This window comes from Canis lupus, chromosome 1 (assembly GCF_003254725.2).
Source record: "Canis lupus dingo isolate Sandy chromosome 1, ASM325472v2, whole genome shotgun sequence".
Taxonomy (NCBI): domain Eukaryota; kingdom Metazoa; phylum Chordata; class Mammalia; order Carnivora; family Canidae; genus Canis; species Canis lupus.
In genome coordinates, this window is record NC_064243.1 from 69,491,678 (window position 1) to 69,517,390 (window position 25,713).

At 44.1% G+C, this 25,713-nt stretch overlaps 1 protein-coding gene across 6 annotated transcripts in view; it reads left to right on the plus strand.

Annotated features, from left to right (window-relative positions):
• Positions 1-25,713, plus strand: part of AKAP7 (A-kinase anchoring protein 7) — a 127,658-nt gene that overhangs the window by 85,434 nt on the left and 16,511 nt on the right. For 2 of the 6 annotated variants that reach the window (XM_035707608.2, XM_035707610.2), the window contains exon 8: positions 6,486-6,554. The exons of 3 other annotated variants lie outside the window; for them this stretch is intronic. In XM_035707608.2, coding sequence (XP_035563501.2) covers positions 6,486-6,554 — 69 coding nt within the window. Of the gene's footprint in view, positions 1-6,485; positions 6,555-18,787; positions 19,028-25,713 lie in introns of all 6 variants that reach the window. One more of the 6 variants, XR_007413642.1, reaches the window with a different exon arrangement.

Genomic DNA, 25,713 nt, shown 5'->3' on the forward strand with positions numbered 1-25,713 from the left:
TAATTGATGAATTGGAGGCCTCAGAAGAGGTGGTGATCTGGACAGCTTCATAATCTTACAGTGAGACTTATTCTTTACTTTGAGTCAGATTTTTATATAGTGAGGCTGCTCCAAAATTCAAATATATATGTTTTCAGATTGAAAATAATGTCACCGAGTGATACAGAGAATAGAGTTTGGGTCATAGTTAAGAATTCTCTTTTCCCAGTAGAGACAATATTGTCAGAGCTGATACTTGACAGCCCATGGGGAAGAGGCGGCTGCCACCCCCTCCTGCTGTTTGGTTCCCCTCCTACCATTTTAACAAGAATCCAAGCAACCGCAACATACAGGTATCCGTCCCAGCAACAGTTTGTTCACAGCGAGGCCTGTGAGAAAAGAAAACGCGGAAAAGTCATAGCTTTAAAGTCACAAACCTGGAAAAAAAATAAAAAAATAAAAAAAAATAAAGTCACGAACCTGGTATCGTATCAGGTATTTTGCTCATTCGGGTCAACTTTTTAAAAAATCTTCTAGTTATGGTACATCTCTCTAGTGACTGAAAGGAGTCTGTTAATCTCCTAATAAAATCCCATTAATGTTCTCAGGGGTTACTCATGAGTGGGATGAGCTGCTGTTTCCCCTGGAAGGTGCCTGCTTGCAGGGGCCATTCTGGGGTCTCTGTGCTCTGGACAGGCCTCCCCACGGTGCGCAGGCCCCAGAGCTAGGCCCCCGCTCTAGTAAGGGTTCTGCCTTAGAGGACGATTATATTACTCTTGCCCTACTAATAAAGGAATTTGGTGACCAAACATGAGAAACCAAGACATTTAAACATATTATCGTTGAGCTTGGTTAAATAGCTACTTTTCTGCACATTCTGAAATTGTAGTAAGTTGCCTCATAAGGCGTATACCTGATACCACATGCAAATTGTGTTTAATACTAAGACCTCTGGGGTGAGATGCTCAGGCTTTGTGCAGCCGAAAAAATGGAGTTCAAATCCCATTGTCGTCCTATAGTGTCTGAGAGGTTTTGGTTTAGTTACTTTTCTGAGCTCAACTGTTTCCAGCTGTAAATAAGGGATAGAAATGCCACCTACGTCACAGAACTGTGGTAGGGATGAAACGAATGTGTAAATGTAAAGGAGTGAGCAAGGGCCTGGCTATAGTAAGTGCCCAGTAAACCTTAGCATTTATTCTTGTTCAGCTACTTGATTGTTTTTGTGAGAGAGGGAAGGGCGGGGAGGGGCTCAGATCCTCTGCTGTTCAGGTCGGTTACACCCTGTTGTATTCCCAAACAATTGGGGAAATGATGACTACTTTTTAGGTCGTTCTGTAGGGTAGCTCTTCAAATTTGAGGAGGGACATGTGATGGCAGGGGCAGTGGGGAATCTTTTTTTTTTTTTTTTTTTTAACCACTATTCCCAACCTATCTATGGTTTGTTTCTCAAACTAACAAAAATGCAGACCTAGGAATGTCTCTATTATTTTGAGTTGAAATTTTTGGGTGTATGGAGACTCTTATGAAATCTGTAGAAGAGAAATTACATTTAATTGTGTATTTAGTGAATCATCTTCATCAAAAAAAGAAGTTTGCAATGTGAAGACCATTCCTGGAAATCCTGGGCTGAGAGTAGCTGTAACCTACAGCATGAAACCATAGCCTTCCAGAACAGAGAAGAACCTTAGTGCTGGGAACCAGACTCCTGTCCTCGAGGAGAGGTTAAATGATATGCTAATTATTTGCACAGTTAAAAGCCAGTTTAAAAATTCCTGTCTTGAATTTTTCAGTTTTCTAATCTCGTGTTATGGTTGATTCAGTTAATGCTTATGAAACATAAATCTGACGTTATATTATATATATATCTGTCATATATATGACATTATATTATATAAATATACCATATATATACCTTTCCTCCTTATATTGCAGAATATCCTGAGGTTTACTTTTATTTTTATTCTTAATTACATGTTGTCAGAAGTAGTGCCAATAGGAATTAATTAATAGGGGCGCCCCGGGGCTCAGCGGTTGAGCCCTGCCTTCAGCCCAGGGCTGACCCTGGGGTCACAGGATGCAGTCCCCCATCCGGCTCCTGCAGGGAGCCTGCTTCTCCCTCTGCCTGGGTCTCTGCCTCTCTCTGTGTCATGAATAAATAGATAACATCTTTAAGAAAAAAAGAATTAGGGATCCCTGGGTGGCGCAGCGGTTTGGCGCCTGCCTTTGGCCCAGGGCGCGATCCTGGAGACCCGGGATCGAATCCCACATCGGGCTCCCGGTGCATGGAGCCTGCTTCTCCCTCTGTCTGTGTCTCTGCCTCTCTCTCTCTCTGTGTGACTATCATAAATAAATAAAAATTAAAAAAAAAAAAGAATTAGTTAATACAGTGAAGTTGCTGTCTGGGTTCAGGAAAGAGTGTTGGCCCCTGGGGGCGGCATTCACGGAGGGGCCTTCTTGCCCCGAGGGCAGGGCAGCTCCGGGGCAGGAAACTGGAACCCGAGGAGGAGGGAGATTGGTGGCCAAGCTGAAGGGACCAGGTGCACGCAGGTGCAGGTGGGGACAGGTTCTCAACCCGCTCTCTGGCCTTGCCTTGCTCCCAGACTGTCTGCCTTGGAATGACTTAAACACTTGATCCTGAGCTCCCTGGCCTGGAGGTCCACAGGAAGGCCCCCACACTCAGGCCAGGATTTCCCAGCGGTTGGTACCCCACGGGTCTGGGACTCAAACCTCTGGCTTCCTACTTCTTTTTTTGGAAGATTTTATTTATTCGCCCGACCGCGGAGCCCCCGGGGCCTCTGTCTTGCTGCTTCCAAAGGTCTTGGGCCGCAGCAGGGTGGGGGGTGGGGGGTGAGGGGTGGTGGTCAGGCCTTCAGGGCTTCACGTTTTGTTCAATGACGAGGCTTCACTAGGAATAGTTCTTTCCTTGGTGCAGAGTAAGGAAACCCGGTCCCTCGGGTCCCTTCCCCTGGGTCCTTCCCCTCCCTCCCGCCCCCCCAGGTCGGTGCTCGGGTCGGGCCGTGCCCGCGGTCGCCGCGCCCCGAAGGTGCAGACCCGGGAGCCTTCCGGGCCCGGCCGCGGCCCCTGCTCTTTCCCGCCCGGGCTTCCAGATCGGGGCTATTCTCCGGGCCCCGGATCCGTGACCCCGCACTCGGCGGCGGGGGCTGCGAGCTCGGCGGGCGGCGGGGCTCTGAGTCCGAGGAGGGCGGAGGTGCGGGGCTGGGCGGGAGAGGCCGAGGGGCGGAGGGCGCTGGGGCGAGGCCGCTCCCCCCCCTTCCCGGCGGACGCGGGGCCCGCCTCCCCCGCCCCCCCGCGACCCCGGGCGAGGCCCGACGTGCCCTGAGCTTGGGGGCCGCGGGCTGCGCGGGAGGCGGAGCCGCGGTGCTGGGGGGCCGGGGAGGTCCTGAGGGGGCGTCCTGGGGGGCTTGAGAGGTCCTGGGGGCCCTGGGGGTCCTGAGGAGGCCGGGGCGGTCCTGCGGGAGCCAGAGCACGTGGTCCCTTCTGCCCCAGGCGGTCCCCCAGCGGCTGCAGCTGCGGGAGGCGGAGCCTTTCTGCTCCCACCTGGAGCTGCCCCCTCCTCTCCTCTTCGTCCTCCCCTCTCCTCTCCCCTCTCCCCTCCTCTCCCCTCCTCTCCTCTCCTCTCCCTCCCCTCCCGTCTCTCCCCCCAGCCGGGAGCCTTTCCCTCCCCTCCTGTCCTCCTCCCCCCTCCCCTATCCTCTCTCCTCCCCTTCTCTCCCTCCTCCCCTCTCCCCTCCCCACCCCTCCCCACCCCTCCCCACCCCTCCCGTCCCTCCCCCCGCCGGGAGCCTCCCTCTCCCCTCCTGCCCTCCTCTCCCTCCCTCCTCCCAACCCCTCCCGTCCCTCCCCCCAGCCGGGAGCCTCCCCCTCCCCTCCTCTCCCTCCTCCTCTCTCCCGGCCCCTCCCTCCTCCCCTCCCCCTCCGCGCTGGCTCCTCCCGCCCGGGGCTGCTCCTGGGCTGCAGGAGGCCGCGGGGCGCAGAGCAGCGGCGGGCGGGCGAGCTGCGGCGGGTCGCTGGGGTACCCGGGAGCCGAGCCCCGCGCGGGGGACAGCGCCGGGGCCATGGGCCAGCTCTGCTGCTTCCCTTTCTCACGAGATGAGGAAAAGATCAGTAAGTGTGCTTGCAGCGGGCATTCGTGCTTGTCTCCCAGCCCCAGTTTGTGTTTTCTTCCCCCGGGAAGGGTAACAGAATAGTGGGCTGCGATTCCTCCTGTGCTCTGCTTAAAAGGGTTTGTAGGTATGTAGTTAATTCACGGGTTTGCAGAGCGCAGGAAGCCAGTGCATGGGCTGCGGTAAAAATCCAAAATCCTGGAAACTCATTCTTGATTTTCGCCCTTTGCTAAAATCCTACAGCTCAATTCTCATCACACGGTCTAGAGCCAGAGTTTAGTTGGACTTTCTCTAAATCCCTGCATGCAGTTTGGTATGTTGTGTAAGCAGGGCTTCGTTTTTCTTATCGGGAATGGGGATGTTTTCAGAGCAGTGCTTGGATAACAGCACACAGAGAAGTAAAGCTGGCTCTAAACTGATGAATATTACACATTTGCAGGTAGTTTCACGTGTCCTGTGCTTTGTTCTCCTTGGAGGGGATTCAGGTGTAACTGTAAGACGTCTCCAAACAAGTGATGCCGCTTTGCTTCCCAGCAAAAGCCTGATGCATATTTTAAAGCTAAGGCCAGGCAGAGTCAACATCTGCTTATGGTTTGGAAAGCAGAACTTAAACTGATGACACTTGCATTAAATTTTTTTCCTCTCTGAATTACGTGTATTCACGCACATCTCGGCTTTGTTTGACACAGTGCTGGCGTTTTAACTAGGGAGCTGAATAGAATTTGCCTTATACTGGGGTTGCCCCCAAATGCTCAATCTTTAGTTCCTTTTCCATAAAATGTTTGTAGTCCATAGTTAACCATATTTGCAGCCATATTTCTGTCACATCAGGGCTTTATTTAAGTAAATTCGAATAGGTCTGTAGACTCTCACGATATCTGGTTCAGACCCTGAAAGGTCCACATCTGGCTTATAATTCCTGCTGCTGGTTCTTTAGGAAACTCGCCAGGGACAGGTTTTTAAAAAATTGATACACATTCTATACCTGTTCACTTGGGAAATATGCCCGTTTTTATAAGAAATCTTCTGGGAGTGCTTTGGAATAAATGTTGGGAGACGTTAGAGCATTTGATTATTAACAAGAGCCGATAACTGTTATCTGAATTTTACTTGTGAAAATGCTAGTGTACAATACATGACGGTCCTGATCTTAAAACCTGAGATGAATTTACAGCAGAATTGTTCATTTTTTTTTTTACACTGAGCATCGGCAGTAGTTCGGCAGCCTGAAACTTTTCAGGTATCTGTCAGGATGACTTATTTGTGGTGCCTGAGGGTTTTGGTCGATGGAGTCATTGGTCGAGAACATCTGTACCCGGGGGGAACCGTGCTGCGGACGGTTGTAGGGGTAGTGAAGCCCTCTCTCTCCTCCGTTACTGGCGCCGCTTCCTATTCCCCTGCTCCAGGCATCCCCTTGCAACACCTGCTCTCCTCCTGTGCCGTCTGTTTCTCTCCTTCCCCACTCCTAAGCAGCCTTCTCGGTGCTAACAGAGGTCAAGTTTCACCTCATTGAGGAATTTGCACTTTCTCTGTCTTTTTCATCTGGGGTTGTGGGGTGCAAAGTCTCGTGGTTTATGCACAGTGCTTTTTAATACTGGTTGATAGGGAGTGGTATATGCTGCCTTTTGGGGTTGCTTCCTCAAGTTACAAAATTTTAAAAAGACATGAAGGCAGGGCACTGTGTTTGAAGGAAAGTTCTAGTTCAGAAGTGCAAATTAACGGTTGGAATCCTCAGTGCTTTTGCACCCCTTTCTTCTCATCCACCCCCACTGGCTGCTGACCTTCCCCTGTCCCCTCCCCATTCTTGTGTTTGTCTTTGATTTTGACATTCCTTCGCTGTTTTGCTCCTCTCGATCTGCTCCACACCCTCATCATACATCCCATCAGCTGCTTTCTGATGCTCTGTAATTTCTCTGCTACCGGAGGGTCTCAGGGAAGCTTCTCTGCCAGGCCCCGACTGCTGTGCTGCTGGTAACATGTGTCTTACAGTACTTACAAAGGGGGCTTGAGAATAAAGTGGCAGAGAAGTCATTAGCCATAAATTAGCTCTAACTCTAGGTAGCCAGTCCGTACGTTGTGTTGGTAACGTGTGAAAGAATCCGTAGCAGACATTTGCGAGGGCCCAGCATGTTTCTGATCCATGCTGGATGCTACAGTACCTCCTGGGTCTCATCACTGTGTCCCCACCTAGAAGCCTGGTTAGTCTGCTGGGAGCCACATGCTCAGCGGGGAGTACAAGAGGCAGAGCACAAACATGCACATGCCTACACCCTGCAATTCTGCTGTAAAGGATGATGGCTCCTCGGGGCAGCTCAGATTACGGAGAATTAAATGAGGTTTTGATGAAAGTTTAAATTTGTGGATGTCGTTCTCAAAACACAGGTGAGTTGGAAAGCCCGTCCTCTACGGTCCTGCAGAGGTACACAGAGAATAGACCCAGCTGGCCAAGCGGTAAGAGTCAAGTGACCCCTTCTCCCCTCCCACAGCTGCTCTATCCTGCTTTTACCCTTGGTGGTGGTGGTAGATGGAAAGTGTTGCCATTTAATTCATCTGTTAGTGTTACTCTTTTAACCTATCAATAGCAAACAAGAGGATTGTTTAATCAACTAGTTGTGCCAGAGGCCTAGGTTTGTGTGAAAAGTTACCAGCATGTGTAGCTAGAAGTCTTGGTAATGGGGTGAAGAGCCAAATATAGTAGAACCCATCTTGGTTTATTCTTCAGTTAATGCAGCACAAAGCAGTTGCACCCATTTTGTTTAAATCCCAATAGTTTAAGGTTTTCAAGCATGGGATGAGAAGCCACGGGTAGGGATGTTGAAAGGGTGAGCGCAACAGCTAATGAATGGAGACACTGGCACCTCGGTTACTTTCTCGCCCTAATCTTCTGTGATACCGAAAATAAAACAGTATATATTTCAACAAGGCACATGTTTTAATTTTACAAGTCTGTGTCTTTTTATTGAAGTATAAGTTACATACAATATTATATAAATTTCGTGTGTACAACACATGATTCAACATCTGTGCACTTCAGGAACTGATAACAGAATAAGCGTAGTGACCATTTGTTGCCCAAGTTAATGCAGTGTTATCAGCTGGATTCCCCGTGCTACGTTTCCTTGACTTATTTCATAAGTGGACTTTGGTGTCTGCCTCTTGGTGCCCTTCACCCATTTTACTTCCCCATCCTCTCCTCTAGCAACCACTAGTCTGTTCTCTGTGTCTATGAGTCTGGGCTTTGTTTTGTTGGTTGGTTTTAGCTTCCACAAATAAGTGAAATCCTGCAGTATTTACCTTTCTCTGTCTGGCTTACCTTATGTGGCATAATACCGTCAAGGCCTGTCCATGTTGTTGCAAATGGTAATTTTCACTCTTTTTGGTGGCTGGATAGTGTGTGTGTGTGTGTGTGTGTGTGAGAGAGAGAGAGAGAGAGATACACCTTCTTTATCCATTCATCTATCAACAGGTTGTTTCCAAATCTTGGCTATTGTGAAGAAGGCCGCAGTGAACATGAGTATGCGTGTATCTTATCAAATTAGTGTTTCTGTGTGTTTTGATATACACCCAGAAGTGGAATTGCTGGATCGCATGGTAATTCTATTCTTAATTTTTTGAGGGACTTTCACAATGTTTCCCACAGTGGCTCCACCAACTTCATTCCCACCAACAGTGCATGAGGGTGCCTTTTTCTCCACATCCTCACCAACACTTCTTATTTCTTGTCTTTTTGATAATAACCATTTTGGCAGGTGTGAGGCGATATCTCACTGCCGTTCTGATTTGCATTCCCCTGATGATTACTGATGTGGAGCAGCTTCCGAGTGCTTATCGGCCATCTGTATGTCTTCTTTGGAAAAATATCTATTCAGGTCCTCTGCCCATTTTTTAAATCAGATTTTGTTGTGTTTTGTTTTTGAGTTATATGAGTTCCCTATATATTTCGGATATTAACCCCTATGGGATATATAATTGGTAAATATCTTCTCCCATTCGGTAGGTTGCCTTTTAATTGTGTTGATGGTTTCCTTGACTATGTAGAAGCTTTTGTTTTGTTTTGTTTAGAGGCTTTTTACATTTGGTATACTCTCATTTGTTTATTTTTGGTTTTGTTGTCCTTGCCTTTGGAGTCAGACCCAAAACCACATCACTAACATTATTGTCAAGGAGCTTACCAGCTATATTTTCTTCAAGGAGTTTTATGGCTTTAGGTCTCACATTCAAATCTAATCCATTTTGAGTTAATTTTTGTGTATTGTGTAAGATAGTGGTTCAGTTCTGTTCTTTTGAATGTGGCTGCCCAGTTTCTCAACACCAACGATGATACTCGCCTTTCTGCGTTGTATCCTCTTGCCTCCTTTGTCATAAGCTAATTGACCATGTATGCATGGGTTTATTTCCATTCTGTTCTATTAATCTGTGTGTCTGTTTTTATGGCAATATCATATAGTTTTGATTACTCTAGCTTTGTACTATAGTTTGAAATCAGGGAGTGTGATACCTGTAACTTTGTTCTTTTTCCCCAAGATTGTTTTGGCTATTTGGAGTCTTTTGTGGTTCCATACAGTTATTAAAATGATTTGTTCTAGTTTGTGAAAAATGCCATTGGAATTTTGATAAGGATTGCATTGAATCTGTAAATTATGTTGGATAGTATGGACATTTTAACAATAATAATTCTTCCAATCTATGAGTGTGAAATATCTTAACATTTATTTATTTCATTTTCAGTTTTTTTCATCAACATTGTATAGTTTAGTTTATAGTCTTTCCCCTTTTGGTTAAGTTTACTTTTAGGTATCTTTTGATGGAATTATGAGATTTTTTTTCTTGATTTCTCTTTCTCATAGCTTGTTACTAGTGTATGGAAATGCAACAGATTTTTGTATTTTAATTTTGTTACTGTAACTTTATTGAATTCATTTATTACTTTTAACAGTTTTGGGTGGAATTTTTAGGGTTTTCTCTATATGATATTGTACCATCTGTTAAACAGTGACAGTTTTACTTCTTTCTTACCAAATTGGGTACCATTGATTTCTTCTTTATGTCTTGTCTGATTGCTGTGGTTAGGACTTCTAATACTATGTTGAATGAAAGTGGGGAGAGTTGGCATCCAAGTCTTGTTTCTGGTCTTAAAAGCTGTGGGCTTGTCATATATAGCCTTTATTATGTTGAGGTATATTTCCTTTATGCCCATTTTCTTGAGTTTTTATCATAAATGGATGTTGAATTTTGTCAAATGCTTTTTCTGCATCTGTTGAGGTCATCATATGATTTTTATCTTTCGCTTCATTAATGTTACATTATTTGATGTTGAACCATCCTTGCATCCCTGAAATAAATCTTATTTAATGTTGGCATATGATCTTTTTAATGGATTGTTGAATTCAGTTTGTTAATACTTGATTGTAGATTTTTGCCTCTTTATTCATCAGGAATATTGGCCTATAACTTTTTGTTTTTATGGTGTCTTTGGCTTTAGTTTCAGGGTTGCTGGCCTCATAAAATGAGTTTGTAAGCACTTCTTTCTCCTCAACTCTTTGGAAGGATTTGAGAAGGATAGGTATTAAATCTTCTTTGAATGTTTTGTCAAGTTCACCAGTGAAGCCATCCAGCCCTGGACTTTTGCTTGTTGGGAGGTTATAAGTAGGTGTTTTAACAATATACACATATTTTATTTTACATTTGAGATATTTTTCAATATAGTCTTTTTGTTTACATGAGGTACCAGGATCATATTTGTTTCATAAATATGAGCCAAATCTCAAGGTATTTTGTTTCGGATGATTTGCAATTGGATGCCATAACATTAATATAAAAATTGAGATAAGCAGTGTTTCATGTCCAGTGAATGACATCTATCTATCTATCTATCTTTGAACCTTAATTACCACAGTGGATATTGTTCAGCTATACTCAGGGAAGTCTATGTTTAGATTTTCTAATTCTCTGGAGGTCTTCCTAGAAGTCCTATAGCCTTATCCTTTGCTCTTCTCATTTGTACTTAGATACACCAACTTTGAGGTCCTCTTTCATATGTGTGTGCTAGCTCATCACAGATTTAAAGCACTGCCTATGAAGGGCCCAAGCTATGTACCTCTCTTCATAGCTCCAGAGGCTGCCTTAGTGTTTTCCAGAGGAGGCGTGGTCTAAATGTTTGTTAGTGAGGAGAATGATACGCATTTCCTGTTAACAAGTACGAGAGAACTTGGGTGTACATCGTCTGGCAGAGGACAGAATTTGGAATGACTCTGGCTGATGCTGTCACCTGTCAAGAACTTTGGTAACTGAGTGTATCAGAGAAGGCTTTTAATGTGTTCTCATGTAGATGCTACAGCATGCGCCCCAAGAAATGTGTGATAGGGAACCTCCCGTCAGCCGACAACACCTGTCCTCCTTCCTTGCCTGCAGAAATGGTTTTATACACAGGGACACAGCGTCACTCCAGTCCTGCTGCTGCCTATTGACAACGCCTGGCCTGTCCCTTGGCATGAAGGTATACTGGGGAAGTTCTTAACCTCTCTGGGCCTCACTTCCTCATATTGAAGAAGTAGGGGTTGAACTGTTATGACCTTGAAAGTTTTTTCTCTCCAGTTGTCCCTTGGAACTAAGAGTCTAGGAAATAAATATTATAGGTAGAATGTAGTTCTTCCTCCTTCAGTCTCTTCCTCCCTCCTTTCCCTCTTTTTTGTCCACCCCCACCACCTCTTCTTTTTAATTTGTTGAATGCAAATTAAAATTTCATTTGCAAAATTGCTTATGAAGAGAAACTGTTAGGAAATAAATGCTTCCTAACTGTCCCAGTTCAGAGGGGAAGTGGCTGAAAGCCAGTGGTTAGGAGGCATTCTCAGGAAGTCGTCCAGAGGTGCTGTGGCGTGGGAGGCTGGCAGGAGGCTGGGACCCATTATCTGCTGCCCCCTTTCTTTTTTTCTTTTTATTTATTTCTTTTTAAATAATAAATTTATTTTTTATTGGTGTTCAGTTTGCCAACATACAGAATAACACCCAGTGCTCATCCCGTCAAGTGCCCCCCTCAGTGCCCATCACCCATTCACCCCCACCCGCCCTCCTCCCCTTCCACCACCCCTAGTTCGTTTCCCAGTTAGGAGTCTTTATGTTCTGTCTCCCGTTTTGATATTTCCTGCCCCCCCCCTTTTTTTTAAATTTTTTTAAATTTATGATAGTCACACACAGAGAGAGAGGCAGAGACACAGACAGAGGGAGAAGCAGGCTCCATGCACCGGGAGCCTGACGTGGGATTCGATCCCGGGTCTCCAGGATCACGCCCTGGGCCAAAGGCAGGCGCTAAACCGCTGCACCACCCAGGGATCCCCCCAGCCCCCTTGCTGAAGCAGTGAAGCACCGTGAAGCCAGTGGTGTAACCTGAGACTACATTTTGTATGAAATTCCCGTGGGTAATATTGTGGTAGCACCAGTAATGTTGTGTGATGTAAAGCATTTAACCATAGTCATTAAAGATTAAATTTTTCCCCCTTTACTAAATAATGTATACCCAAGAGGTTTATGTTTCTAAAATTAAGTATGGAAACATTAGTGTAAATTCTCACAGTTACTATTCCTGTCTTAATTCCCTGATTCTCTTTGCTAATTCATAATCTATATAGTAACTGTATTTCTTTTTGTTGCTCTTCTCAGGCCTTTTTACAGTTTTCCTGGGTTATATGATCAAATGCTGAGTAATTTTCATTGGGAGTACAAAGGTTACAGAATTTTTCCCAGCCTCTTTGCAGTCTACTGGCTGCTGTGAGCTCTACCCAGATGTTCTGTCGAGCAATGTGATGTGACCTGTCTCCTGTCTCTTTCCTGGGGAAGGGCCATTTGAAAAGGAGTGGAGGATCTGATGGACATAAAGGTCTTGGCTAATAGAAGAAAGCCTCATGTATTACCCCTTCCTGGGGTATTTGCATTTTAACAAGGCTCATTATCCCAAGTATCCCAAGTGCTCTTGGGAAGTATTTATAGTGAAAAAAATAAAATAAGCTAAGCAGCAGTAATTACTTAGTCCAAAATAATCTCTAGTGGAGGAATTTTGGGCAACTAGTAAAACTCTCTCAGGACATCTGATAAATCACTTTCTATGCGTAATTGCCTTCTTTTTAATTAAATTGGCCTTGTTTGATCTGTAGGTCTTTGAGATTTTATCCATAAATTTCCGATATCCACAGTAAAGAAACTCAAAAGAGCCCTAAAACTCTCAGTGCTGAAAGCAAGGGATTTTGAAGACAGGTAGACTCAACTTACATTTTTGGTTCTATTATTTGTTATGTAACTTCTCTAAACCTCTGTACTTTCATCCTAAATATCTACATATTATGAGAATCAAATAAGCCAATGTCTATAAAATGCCTGACACTGTCGTTGGCGTAGAGTAGACCCAGTAAATATCATTTCTCTGTGCCAGTGAGAGTGTACTGTATAATTGTAGTCATTTTAGAAGTCCGCTTGGCAGAACCATGGTTTTATTTCTATCATGCCCAGAAGGAAAACAAAAGAACTTACAATTTCAGACCTTGAATTGTTGAGTAGACTTATCAGTGTGGCAATTTTTCCTTTGGGGCACTCCCTCCCCTTCTCCCGGGGGTCTGTCCATCAGGATGCATTAATTCCCTGCCCGAGGAGAGACGTGTGGTCCAAGCAGAGTTAACTGAGAGTCTTCCCTAAGAGTTGGTAGAGGGTCTGTCTGTCTTCTCTGTCTTCCTTCTGGGTTGTGAGTAGAAAGGATATAAACATAAGATTGCTAGTTGGGAGGGAGCCAGTGGGAGTCTTCCTGAGAATGAAACCAGCATAGAAGAAGGGAGGCCAGAGAAGAAGAGAGAAAAGAGTCAGTCTTGATGATAGTATTTGAGCCTCTGAGTTATCTTCTTCATTACAAGAAGCATTAAATCCTCCTCTTTTTCTTGGCTTAAACTCGCTTGAGTTAAATTGTTGTCACCTGCAACCAAAAGGCTTCAGATACTATTATGGAGGATACTCAGTATCTGTAAAAGTGGGCCCATTCTGAAACAAATATTTATAAATCTGGTAAGGAAGTAAAAACTCAAAAAAAAAAAAAAAAAAGAAGAAGAAGAAGTAAAAGTTGATCTTTTCTGAACCTTCATGTTCCATTTTAATGGCAATGAAATTTAGCTTTAAGTGATAGCTGTCCACTTCAACTAATATTTTGAGCCCCATACATTTGGAAATCTCTGAACCATGTGTTCTGGAAGGTGCAATGCTGATACACAGTCCCTGTTGTTGAAGGATTTCTTTTTAATTTGCATGACTTTTTAAAAAGAGGTGTATTGGGGGGCACCTGGGTGGTTCGGTCAGTTAAGCATCTGACCGGCATCAGGCTCCCTGCTCAGTGGGGAGTCTGCTTCTCCCTCTCCCTTTGCCTGTTCCCTCTCTCTGTCTCTCTCTCTCTCTCTCCTGCTCTTTCTCAAATAAATAAAAAGTCCTTAAAAAGAAAAAATAAATAAATAAAAAGAGGTGTGTTGGACCCCAGTGTTTATTATGCCCTGAATGGAAAAAGCCAAGATAAAAGGCCTTGGTGTTCGCAGACGAGCAGGGCCACACCCCTTCCACACCAGGGAGGTTCCATGGCTGTGTGTGCCAAGTCCAGTCAGAACGAGTCCATTAGAGCTGCAACTAGAAGTCGCCTCAATCACCCGTCACAGGCAGTGGTTATAGCTTGATGCAAGCAAAAACACTGTTTCTACAACAAACATTTTAGAAAATTAAGTTTCCTACAACAAACATTTATAATGCCAAAGGTACAAGTTAGCAGAACTTGGAACCCGTAAAACCAACCTTCCCATTGTATAGTCAACTTCGTTGCCCTTAGCAAGTAGTCATAGACAGAAACTGAGCTGCATGATGAAAATATAAAGAACAAGAATGGTTTTAACTTAAAGTCTGTGGAAACTTGGCTATGAAGGATGTTAATTTTACTAAAGGCTGAGTCAAAGATATTTGAAGTTTGTAATTTTCTGTTTCCGCATACTGTCCCCAAAACTTGTGAGTTTATTCAGGGACGTTTGTAAGCCTAAGACATATATTCAGAAAAATGGTAGTGCCTGAGACAAAGTGACATGACAACAGGGTGCCTGGAGTAGATGGAGAGGAGATTTCCCGAGAGCTGGAGCTCCCCTGGTTGGTGACACAGATGGGAGAGGGAAGAAAGAATTCCATGGAAAAGGGTGACCCACTTTTCACGTGTTCCCGCAGCCCCCCCCCCGCCTTCGTCTTGTGGTTAGACTGTTGGTATTGGCATTTGCCACGTAAATTACTGCAAGTTTCAATTTGAGGTCTCACATCTGACTGTTAGAACAAAAATAAAATTCACACTTTCTAAGCATTTAAAATATCCAGCTAAAGTTAGCTGTGAAGCTCAGCTTTTTCAGAGTTTTGATTGATGTTTATGATAGCTAATAAAGTGGCAAGCAGATGATCTGTTAATCTAAGACCTTCTATCTAGATCTGTAGCAGTTGGACCTTATTTAAAATTCTGACAAGTGGGAGTGTGTCCTGAGGAGGGAGGCCAGGATGGTGAGGAACCTGGAAACCACATCCTAAGAGAGACCATGGCTGCTGAGCCAGAAGGAAAGAAGGCTGATGAATTAGTGGTCCTGAAATATTTGGGGGACCTTTATTTATTTATTTTTAAAATTTTATTTATTTATTTCAGAGAGAGTGTGTGAATGAGAATGAAAACGAGAGCGCTAGGGGCAGTGGGAGAGGGAGAAGCAGGCTCCCCGCTCAGCAGGGAACATGATGAGGGGCTGGATCCTGCAACCCTGGGATCACGAGCCCAGCTGAAGGCAGACGCTTAGCCAATTGAGCTACCCAGGCGCCCCTGAAGGACCTCTAATGTGGAAAGAAAAGAATTATTCTGTATGGTTCCAGCAGGCCAGAATTAGGACAATGGGTGTCTGTTTTTACATATTTTCTTTTGGTGGTTTTAGATATACAAAACCCAGTAATACTTTAATTAGGTCTGTAATAACTCTTGTTTAAAATAATGGAAATACTGAAATGGAGTCCTAAAACACAGAGAAATTATCATAGTCAAATTTCCCATTAATAGTTTTTTAAAAAGATGTATATATTTGAGAGAGAGAGAGAGAACACAAGAGAAAGGGGCAGAGGGAGAGAATCTCAAGCAGACTCCGGGCTGAGCAGGGAGTCTGATGAAGGACTCAGTCTCATGGCCCTGAGATCATGACCTGAGCCAAAATCAAGAGTCGGATGCTTAACTGACTACACCACCTAGGCACCTCTGCATTAATAATTCTTCATTTTGATCCACTCTAAATGGAAGACCAGAGTTTTTATGAAAAAAATGTATGCCTCTTTATTATTTTTTATCTTATAATAACTATTAAATGATCATTTTAAACTAATTTCTTTAGGATCAACTGACTTGCTTTAAAATAGAAATGTAGGGGCACCTGGGCGGCTCAGTCAGATAAGCATCGGGCTCTTGATTTTGGCTCAGGTCATGATCTCAAGGTTGATACTCTCAAATGAATGAATGAATGGATAAATAAATATTTAAAACCGAAATGTAATATACAACTTTGGGTTCTTACCTAGATATGTTGTTGTATGACATAAGCACAACATTAAATGTTGGTTGTTGAATTCAGTAGTAACAGTGGGAAGTTGGCATCAATAAATCCTAGAGTCATCAAGCTAAGGTGCACTGCCTTTTGTTTTTATAAATGAAATTTTTATGAAAACATTTTATCCAAATTTAGATTTTACATTAAATATGGGTATAGTAAATTTAAGATAACAATACATTGTGATGCCCTTGTGTGCCACTACTGTGTACTGTACACTGTACTTAATTTTCTATGTAAAATAAGATTTACAGATTTGTAGGGTTTATAGAACTTAAAGATGTGTACATAAAACTATATGAAATTTGAATATTAAATTCAAAGGCATAATAAGTTGTTTTATAGGGAGGCAAGTTCATGAAATATGCAGTTTTTCTAAAAAAAAAAATCAGCTTTACAGCTGCTTCTAACTTTGTACCATTTGCTCTTAATCGTCCATATCTTAGTCCTCTGTAAATACCACACTGTGGGGGGAAGGATTAGAAACCCATCATGTCAGTTAGGGTCCCATCAAGCAAATAGGAACTACACCAGGTTTTTTAACAGAGAGAATTTAATGTAGGGAAATGATGCAGGGATTTTGGAGGAATAAAGAATGAAAAGCCAATACTGAGGAAAAACATAGGTAGTGACTTTCAAGCTGGGATCACTTGGGGGAAGGACCCCAGGGGGCTGAAACTCAGGCTTTGGAGAAGGGGCTGCTGCCTCCCAGCAGGTACCCCAGAGCACAGCCAGGCCCTGGGGGGCTAGGATGCCAGCCTCCAAGGAGGGGACCCTGGCCCTCTTCTCTCTGAGGGAAGGCAGTGAGGTGAATTCCAGGAGCAAGGAAATAAATGAAAACTGGAACCAATTGGAACTAGTGGCCGCTGTCAGGGGGTCGAGCTCTAGCTAGGGCAACCCTATGGGAGCAATGAGCAAACAGCAAAGGGCAGGTTCCTTTCCCCCTCATACAGCTGTCCAATGTCCCTTTGGAGCTTCTTCTTGGAAGAACCACATATAAAAGCTGTGGAAGGTACAGGTTGTAGACTGCACAACCTGGAGGGTACTATCATACGCATCAGAGACCTCACTGGCAAAGGAGAAACACATTTGCTGAGTCCCAGCTCCAGGATCATAAAGCTGAATGAAGGTCCAGAGCTGAGGGCCAGTAGGTTAGTAACTGGCTCACAGTAATTGGCTGTGTTTTAAACTTGTCTTTTATTTTCATCCTTCCAAGATAAACTTCTAGTTTGTCAATTTGTGGCCCTTATTTCTTTGGGGATAAAAATAATAATAATTGTATTAAAATAATGGGGGTATAAAATATCACAAGTATTTATAAACTAGGTAGAAATGTGAATATTTCAAAAGAAACGCAGTTTAGAAATAGGTAGTAGTGGGCACTGAGGTGGGCACTGAGGTGGGCACTTGATGGGATGAGCACTGGGTGTTATTCTGTATGTAGGCAAATTGAACACCAATAAAAAATAAATTTATTATTAAAAAAAAAGAAATAGGTAGTAGTAATCAAACTCATTGTTAAGATGTTTCTAAGGAAACCCATCACCCAGCCCAATGTAGCAAGCTTAGAACAAAATTTTTTGAAACTAAAAAAAAAAAATTGAAACTAATTCATAAAGTTTATGAAATTTGTTAAAAATAATTTATCATTTTAAAGTTTGTGTTCTGCAATCTTACCAGTCTTACTTATAGTATATTTTTGGTGAATATTTTCTCTTTTCCAGTTTTATCAAGATATAATTGACATAATTTTGGCGAATATGTCTTTACACCAATCCTCTCATTCCAAATTAATGATATTCACAGTGAATGCATGACAGAGGGACAGGTTAGTGGATTAGGTGGGGGGGTACAGCTGCAGCCAGGCAGAGATTGGCGTTTGGAATGATAAGCGGTGCTCTCATGGCTTTGGAAATTAAAGGGAACCAAAGGCTCTGATGCCAGGAGGCCAAGGCAGGGTGTGGAATGTTCTGAAAAGTCTGAGGAATTTTTAAAAGGATCTTGGATCAGTCAGAACAGAAATAGAAAAAGAGCAGTCAAAAGGGTCAAGACAGTGAGGTTAGATGCCAGGAAGTCACATACATCAAGGCAAATTTATTCTTTTTTTTTTTTTTTTTTTTTTTTTTATTAAAAGGGAGAGCTTACAGGCTCCCACATACAAACAACAAGGCACCTCGATTGACCTTGAGGCTGACGGGTATTGTCAGTCCTCCACCCCTTCCAGCGGCGTCTGTGTTCTCACCCTCTCAGCTTCACTCCAGCAGCTCTTTGGAGCATTTTGAGAAGAATGGGTCTCTCTTTTCTAATCCCCACATATAGAATCTGAAGGAAGGTACGGGTTATCAACTGCACAGTTATAAAAGTTGTACATTGTAAAATATTTTGAAGCAGTAGAAATGAAGTGTCTTGAGGAAGGGGCACTTGAACGCATTCACATGGGCACAACACATGTCCTATGGAGTGTGGGATGTGCGACCAGCGGTTGACTGCAGGGGAGAAGTGAAGTGGGGGCTCTTATCAGAAAGGGCGGGTGGTAGGGAGAAAAGGATTTGGGCCAATCATAAAGTGGACGTGGCCTGGAGCCCTGTGGGGTGGCCCGCAGTGGAGCCGTCACTGATCCTGGAGGAACCATGGTCTTCTAGTTCTTGACAAGGAGAACCACCGTGCATCCCCTTTCATTCTAAACATTGGGAAGCTCAGAATCCAGCTTGTAGCTCTGATGATCTGCACCTGTGTGGTCTATGCTTCCCTCTGTTCTTGCTGTTATAATTAATGTCTTCCCTTGGTGCCGATTTTTACTTTTTTACTTATCGTGTACTTCGTACTACATATATTTCTTGCCACTAATTATCTCACATCTCCTGAGATGGGATGAGGAACCGACGAATGATAGAAAGAAGCATGCGGCTGAAGGAATGGAGTGGCCCTCCTAGGAAAACAAGAGCAAAGATCGTGACAATCACTACACATGCATCCTGCACGTCCTAAAGTAGATATGTCCCTGGAAAGTTGCATAGAAACTAGACTCATGTGATTGTTTTTATCATTTACGATTTACAGAAAATCGCTGTTTCAATGCCTCACATTCAGTGTGGTGCCTCTAGAAACCCAAAACCATCGGAACCTCATTGTTTCAGCTGCTGTCTTCATGCGTCTGCTGAAAGGCCTGTTGCGAGATGAACTAGCAGTAGCTCTTCTTTGTTCAGTTGCAAAAGCAAGTAAATTCGAGCTCTAAAGAACAATGCACACATTTCTTGTTTGCGTCACTCCAACACTGTTTTAAGAAACATATTGTGTACGGTGAGTAGGGTACTCATTCTGCATTTGCTTACAGAGGTGTACAGCAAGGAGGTCATCAACAGATAGCCTTGAGACCTCATATGTTACGGGAGGGTCTTGATATCTCCTCCACTTACAACCAAAACAGTGAAGTAGCTAATTGTGTTGAATACTTACTATAAGGGGGGTGCTGCACTGTTTTGTATTATTATCTTACTTAATTTTCACAACAGCCGTAAGGTACAGAACTTCTGTTATCCTTGGTTTGCAGGTAAAGAAAATGAACCTCAGAAGGGTTAGGCAGATTTTACAGGGATACAGAGCTAGTAAACGGAGGAGCTAGGATTCTAGTCCTGGGGTTCTGACCCTATAGAGTAATAGGAAGCATTTTAAACATTATCTGGTTGGAAGTCTCATTTTAGTGCTGAAGACATATGATGTCTTCAGCATCATAGAAATATATTTCCCGCTGCAGGTAGGGAGCAGCATCGTGGTTTGAAGGCAAAGTGTGGTTTGAGTCCCGGTTTGCTGTATTTAGTTGCATGGGCTTGGGCAAGTCTGTTGGCTTTTCTGATCCTTGGTTTTCTCATTGGTAAAATAGTGATAATAATAGTAAGCTTTTCACTTAAATGAAATCCAGGCACGTAACAGGCACTTAATATTAGGCAGGTTTACTATTATTGAAAGGACCTACAAATATGATTATTATGAGTAAGTAAAGTAAGAGTGGGTGCTGCAGAAACACAGGCAGAGAGCGCCTCGGGGCTCCATGAGCAGGACCCTGGGTCTTCGGAGACCCTGGTGACGGGGAATGTGGCTCCTCAGCCTCCCGGGTGCTGTGTGAGAAGAGGCCCCAGCAGCCATACGGAGGATAGCTTCTGGCTTATTCTTCAGAGAAAAATGCCGGGCAAGCCCCGGGCACCTCTGATCTCCCTCCTCTGTGTCTTTGGTGCCTGCTGTCCCCAGGGCGCCAGGCTGCCCCCCGGGGGACTGGGATAGGAAGCCCAGTGTGGCCCTAACGGTGCCCTGGCCCCGGGACACACAGGCGGCTTCCTGCCCACTCTGGAGACTCCTTGCTGGGAACAGGGGTCGGGGCTGGGGAAGCAGACTTCGGCTGACGGGGTGAGTCGGGTCCCCCGTGGAGCCTCCCGCACCTGCTCAACAAGCGGAAATGCCAGGGCCAGCTCCTGCTGTGGGAATCCCGTATTCAGAGAAGGTTCGTAAACGGTAGGTAGCGCCAAAAGGAACTTCAGGATTGTTTCATTTTCGTCGGAGTGCTTTTCTGGAAGCCTCTGGTAAATCGATAGTCACAGGTCATTGAGAAAAGAAAAGTAAATCCTAAATCATGTACTTCGGTCATTCTTCCTGAAGCTAAAGCAACACGTGTGTGGGCTCCCCACGCCTCGGTCTGCTTTATTTTTATTTATTTTATTTTATTTTTTATATAAATTTATTTTATATTGGTGTTCAATTTGCCAACATATAGAATAACCCCCAGTGCTCATCCCATCAAGTGCCCCCCTCAGTGCCCGTCACCCGGTCACCCCCACCCCCCCGCCCACCTCCCCTTCCACCACCCCTAGTTCGTTTCCCAGAGTTAGGAGTCTCTCATGTTCTGTCTCCCTCTCTGATATTTCCCACTCATTTTCTCTCCTTTCCCCTTTATTCCCCTTCAATGTTTTTTATATTCCCCAAATGAATGAGACCCTATAATACCTCGGTCTGTTTTAAATGAGTAATGAGACTGTGTCTCACGAGGACGAGCTGCCAGTGCAGGTGAGGAAGTGAGGGCGGCCAGGGCTAGGGGGTGGGGGGCATCACCTCTTGGCGCCTCTCCCTCTTGAGGGACTTATGCGTCCCCCTTGGAGCCTCTCAATGGTCTGAAGCTACAGCAGAGTAGGATGACTGGCCCCTTTCTCGGCTGGAGAAGCTGGTTCCAGGGCTAGGAACTCAGTGCTCACAAATACACTCTGTTGCTTTATTCATTTTTATCACATGCCCTGCAGAATGGCAAGAATGACCTTAAATTGTGTTTTCTCTTGGTTTTATTTATTTTGTTTTATTAAAAAAGTTTTGTTTTTTTTAAGTAGGCTCCACGCTGGTCATGGAGCCCAACGTGGGGCTTGAACTCACAACCCTGAGTTTAGGACCTGAGCTGGGACGAGGAGTCGGACGTTTAGCTGACTGAGCCACTCCGCTACCCCCTCTGATTTTATTTTATTTTATTTTATTTTATTTTATTTTATTTTATTTTATTTATTTTATTTTATTTATTTATTTATTTATTTATTTATTTATTTATTTATTTATTTATTATTTTAATGATGAATCATCTTCCAAGTTTTCTTTAGCAGAACACATTCTCTGTTTGACCCGCTATTGCTGCTTTTAGAATACCTGATAGGTACGGTCCGTGGACTGGTCAGTACTCACAAGCAAAAATCACTGACCAAATAGCTTTGTGTGTACCCGGATTGTCACTGGCCAGACTTTAAAAATTAGCTTTTTGAAGCCATCAGAGAAAACAGTGTCAGTTTAATGTATTTTATGAGTTGGCTAGTTGAGTAGTTAGATGGAAAGATTTTGTAGTATAAGATGTGTTCTCCAGTCTCACCCAAAAATAGTTTGGTTTAGGCAACTGAGTTAAAAGGAGCTATGCTTTGAATAATTTTTAAAAATACGACTTATCTCATTCCATGATATTGAAGTATTTACGATGCTCTTGCTCACCTTGTAGTTATGGTTATATTTTGTCTCACTGAGCTTAATGACTGGTGATTTACCTTGAACCTAAAACAAAATGAAGTAAAATTTTTGGTTAGTGGCGGATCTGATGCTCTCCTATAAAATAACAGGGACATTGTTTCACTCAGGCTTGTATTTTTTAAACGTCATCAGGAATGTGAATATCTCATTTTCTTGAACGTGATACCTCATGGGTTTGAATAAGGAATTCCTGGGCGACAAGACTAAATAATTGGTGTCGCAATAAATGATGCGAACTACTTGGTCTTCCCCGGTGGAGCCTTCGTGGCCTCTCGCCCGAGCCCATCACCAGCCACATCGTCCTCCTCCCGCTGCTAACAGTCACTGTATCCGAGGCCACGTTCTGCGGTTACCTGAGCACGCCGGTCGTCTCACCACCTCCACTGGGCACGTCATTTCTACCCTGGCCCCCTGAGAAGCACTTAGAAGGTCCAGCTCAAGTGTCACTGCCTCCAGGAGACTTTGATACCTTCCCCTTGTTAGAACTGACCACTCTTTACCTCCCTTCTAGGTGTTCACCACCCTTTATTTCTCTCTTAACACGTGTTTCGACCTCGGCTACGTCGCAAGGGTCCCAATGGCAGGGCCCACGTTGGGTTCATTTCTGTGTTTGTAGCAGCGATGTGATCCCACACAAGGGAGCTCACCAAACGTGTAAGGAAGGGGACATGGAAGGAAGGAAGAAGGAGAGCTGGGGGATGGAGGGACGGGGTTATACTTCAGTAATCCGTCTCCATGATTTAGTATAAAAATCTTCATCTGAGAGCGAAACTTGCTGAATTTGGTTTTCCTAGTCAGCCAACCACTCAGCCATGCTGCTTCCCTCATGGAGGCTCCGGCTTCCCCGGGCTGTGGGGCTCGAGCGCTGCGGTGTGTGTGCCTGGGGCCGGTGTCCTGGATGAACCCATCCCCCTGAATCTGGGGGAGAGTCCGGATTTCCATCCCTTCTGCTGTGTGACCTCAGTGTGTGTGACCCCTTGCGTCTCGTTGTTCTTACTTGTCATCTGGGCAGAACAACACTTATTTCACCTCAACAGGAATGTTTGAGAACCAGATGCAATAATAATGCTTCCGAGAGCACGTTGAGAAGTGTGGGGTGTCAGCTAACCGAGTGGAAGGAAGTATCCCCGTGACCGCCGTCGGCGACCGGCCCATGGGGATTTTCTCGGCCGGGACCTTTAGATCACGGTGCGTCCTTATTGCCTGTGCAAGAGGGAACGTGGACCTACAGTTAGTTTAATTCAGCGGATTAGAGTGACGGCAGCGTTTGTGCTGCTGGCCTACCTGCTGCCTACCTGCTGGCCTACCTGCTGGCCCCACCTTCGGTCAGGAAAGGGGCCTTTGCTCTGCTTGAATCAACCCGGGGCCTGGAACGTCAGCCCAGGCCCGCGAGCACACGCGTTGGTCGAACAAGTGAAAGTTAATCCCAGCTAGTTGTGCTTTTAAGTTTTATGTAAAACCCTCTCTCTCTCTTCAAAGATTTTATTTATTTGTTTGTTTGTTTGAGAGAGGAGGGGGAAGGGCACAGGGGCAGGAGAGTGAGCATCTCCAGCAGACTCGTGCAGAGCCCGGCCCGGCGTGCGGCTCGGCTCCTGGGAGCCTGAGATCCTGACCTGAGCCGCAACCAAGGCTTGGACACTCAACCGACTGAGCTTCCCAGGTGGCCCCCTTTTATGTAAAGTTCTCTTAAATATTAAGATGATAAAAAAAAATCACATGAACATGGTTTTACGATTTAAAGCGACGCTCATTTTCTAGCCCCCTTATTTTTCTGTCAGACAAGATCATGATGCCTTTGACATGGTTGAAACTACCATTTATTTGCTCCCTGTCATAAGAACAATTTTCTAGGCATAACCATGCTCCTGTTGATACTCTTTTGTCCCAGGGCTTGTGTTTGAAACCTCTGCTGCTTTTATTACAACTTGAACGGCATTTCCCTGGCATTTTCGCACAAAATGATGTGGAGGGGCCCTTGAGCAAACAGTCAAGGATATTGAGAACTCCTCACGTTCCAGCCTGAGCAAATATAAGAATCAAAATTCAGGGAGAAAAAAAAAACAAACCGCATGCTCTCTATATAATAGAGAACATTTTAGGTTAGGGAAAGCGTACAAGCAATACAAGGCACAACGAGTGAGCGAAACAACCCGCAGTGAGCACAGCGCCCCTCGGAAACAGATTCCAACAGTGACAGTGACCGCTCGTCGGGCGGGGACCGGCTGCCACGTTAGTTTGCTCTTTTTGAACATTTATTCCATCATTGGAACAAATGATACATGTTTTGTACACCAAAGGGGAGAATCAAAATGATTTGGATTTCATTCATTATCAGAAACCACCCGTTGTCTGTTACACTGGAAATTATTTTTCAGATTTTTGTATCGAGCACGATACAGAATAGGATTCAGAAGGAAAGCCCCTGTGCCTGGAGCCTGCAGCCGCGAGAGACCGCAGGTAGACAGCAGAGAACAGAGAGGGGCGACGTGCCAACTGCAGGGTCCACCGGTGACCCCAGTAGGCCCCGGCATTGCCCCTCATCGTGGGGAGAAATTGTTCTTAGTACTTTTTAAAATTGGGGTGTCATTGTCATACAATAGAATTCACTCTTTTCGTGTGTGCGTATGGTTTGGGGAGTTTTGATCAACATGTAGGGTCACATAACCACCACCACAATCAAGACCGGGAAGTGTTCCCTTATCGCCCCAATCCCCGTGTGCGCCTTTGAGGCCAACCCCTGCCTTCGTGCCCAGTCCTTCGGTGCTGATAGTTTTGCCTTTTCCAGAATGTCATAAAGTAAACTCCTGTGTTATGCATCTACTGAGTGTGGCTTCTTTCACTTCGTATCAGGCACTTCGGCTTCATCTGTGTTGTTGACGTATCAGCACTCATTCCTCTGTATTGCCAAGTCCTGTTCTATTACGTGGTACATCACAGTCTGTTGATGCATTCGCCAGTTGAAGGATATTTCGGTTGTGTGGGGAAATTAGGAATAAAGCTACTAAAATTAAAAAAAAAAAAGGAATAAAGCTACTACAAACATTTATGTATAGGTTTTTGTGTGGCCATATTATTTTATTTCGTTTGTTTTCAATTCTAGCTAGAAATGAGATCACTGGTTACATGTCAAGAATATGGCCAACTTCGGGATGAGCACTGGGTGTTATTCTATATGTTGGCGAATTGAACACCAATAAAAAATAAATTTATAAAAAAAAAAAGAATATGGCCAACTCTCATAAGAACAATTTTTATAAGAAGTTTTGAAACTGTTTTTACAAAAAATGACTGTACCATTTTTGCATTTCCACCAACAGGAAGGAGTTCTAATTGCTTTTCATCCTCACCAACACTTGATATTGTTAATCTTTTACATTTTAATTTTAGTGGGTGACAGTATCTCATGATAATTTTAATTTGCATTTCCTGGATGGCTAACGACATTGAGCATTTGTCACGTTTATTGGCCATCTGTATATCTTTTGTGAAGTAACTCTTCAATTCTTCTGACCATTTTTAATCTTCTTCTTTGTTCTTATACTAAATTGAAAGAGTTCTTTTTTTGTATTCTGGATACACATTCTTTAATGGCTACGTCTTGCAAATATTTTCTTCCACTCTGTGTGCCTTTCCCCCTTAATCATGTCTTAAGAGCAAAAGTTTTACATTTTGATGAAATTCACTTTATCCTTTTTTTTCTTTTTTTTTTTTTGGTAGATTTTGTTTTTGGGGTCCTATTTAAGAATCTTTGCCTAGGGATCCCTGGGTGGCGCATCAGTTTAGCGCCTGCCTTTGGCCCAGGGCACGATCCTGGAGACCCGGGATCGAATCCCACGTCGGGCTCCTGGTGCATGGAGCCTGCTTCTCCCTCTGCCTATGTCTCTGCCTCTCTCTCTCTCTCTGTGTGTGTGACTATCATAAATAAATAAAAATTAAATAAA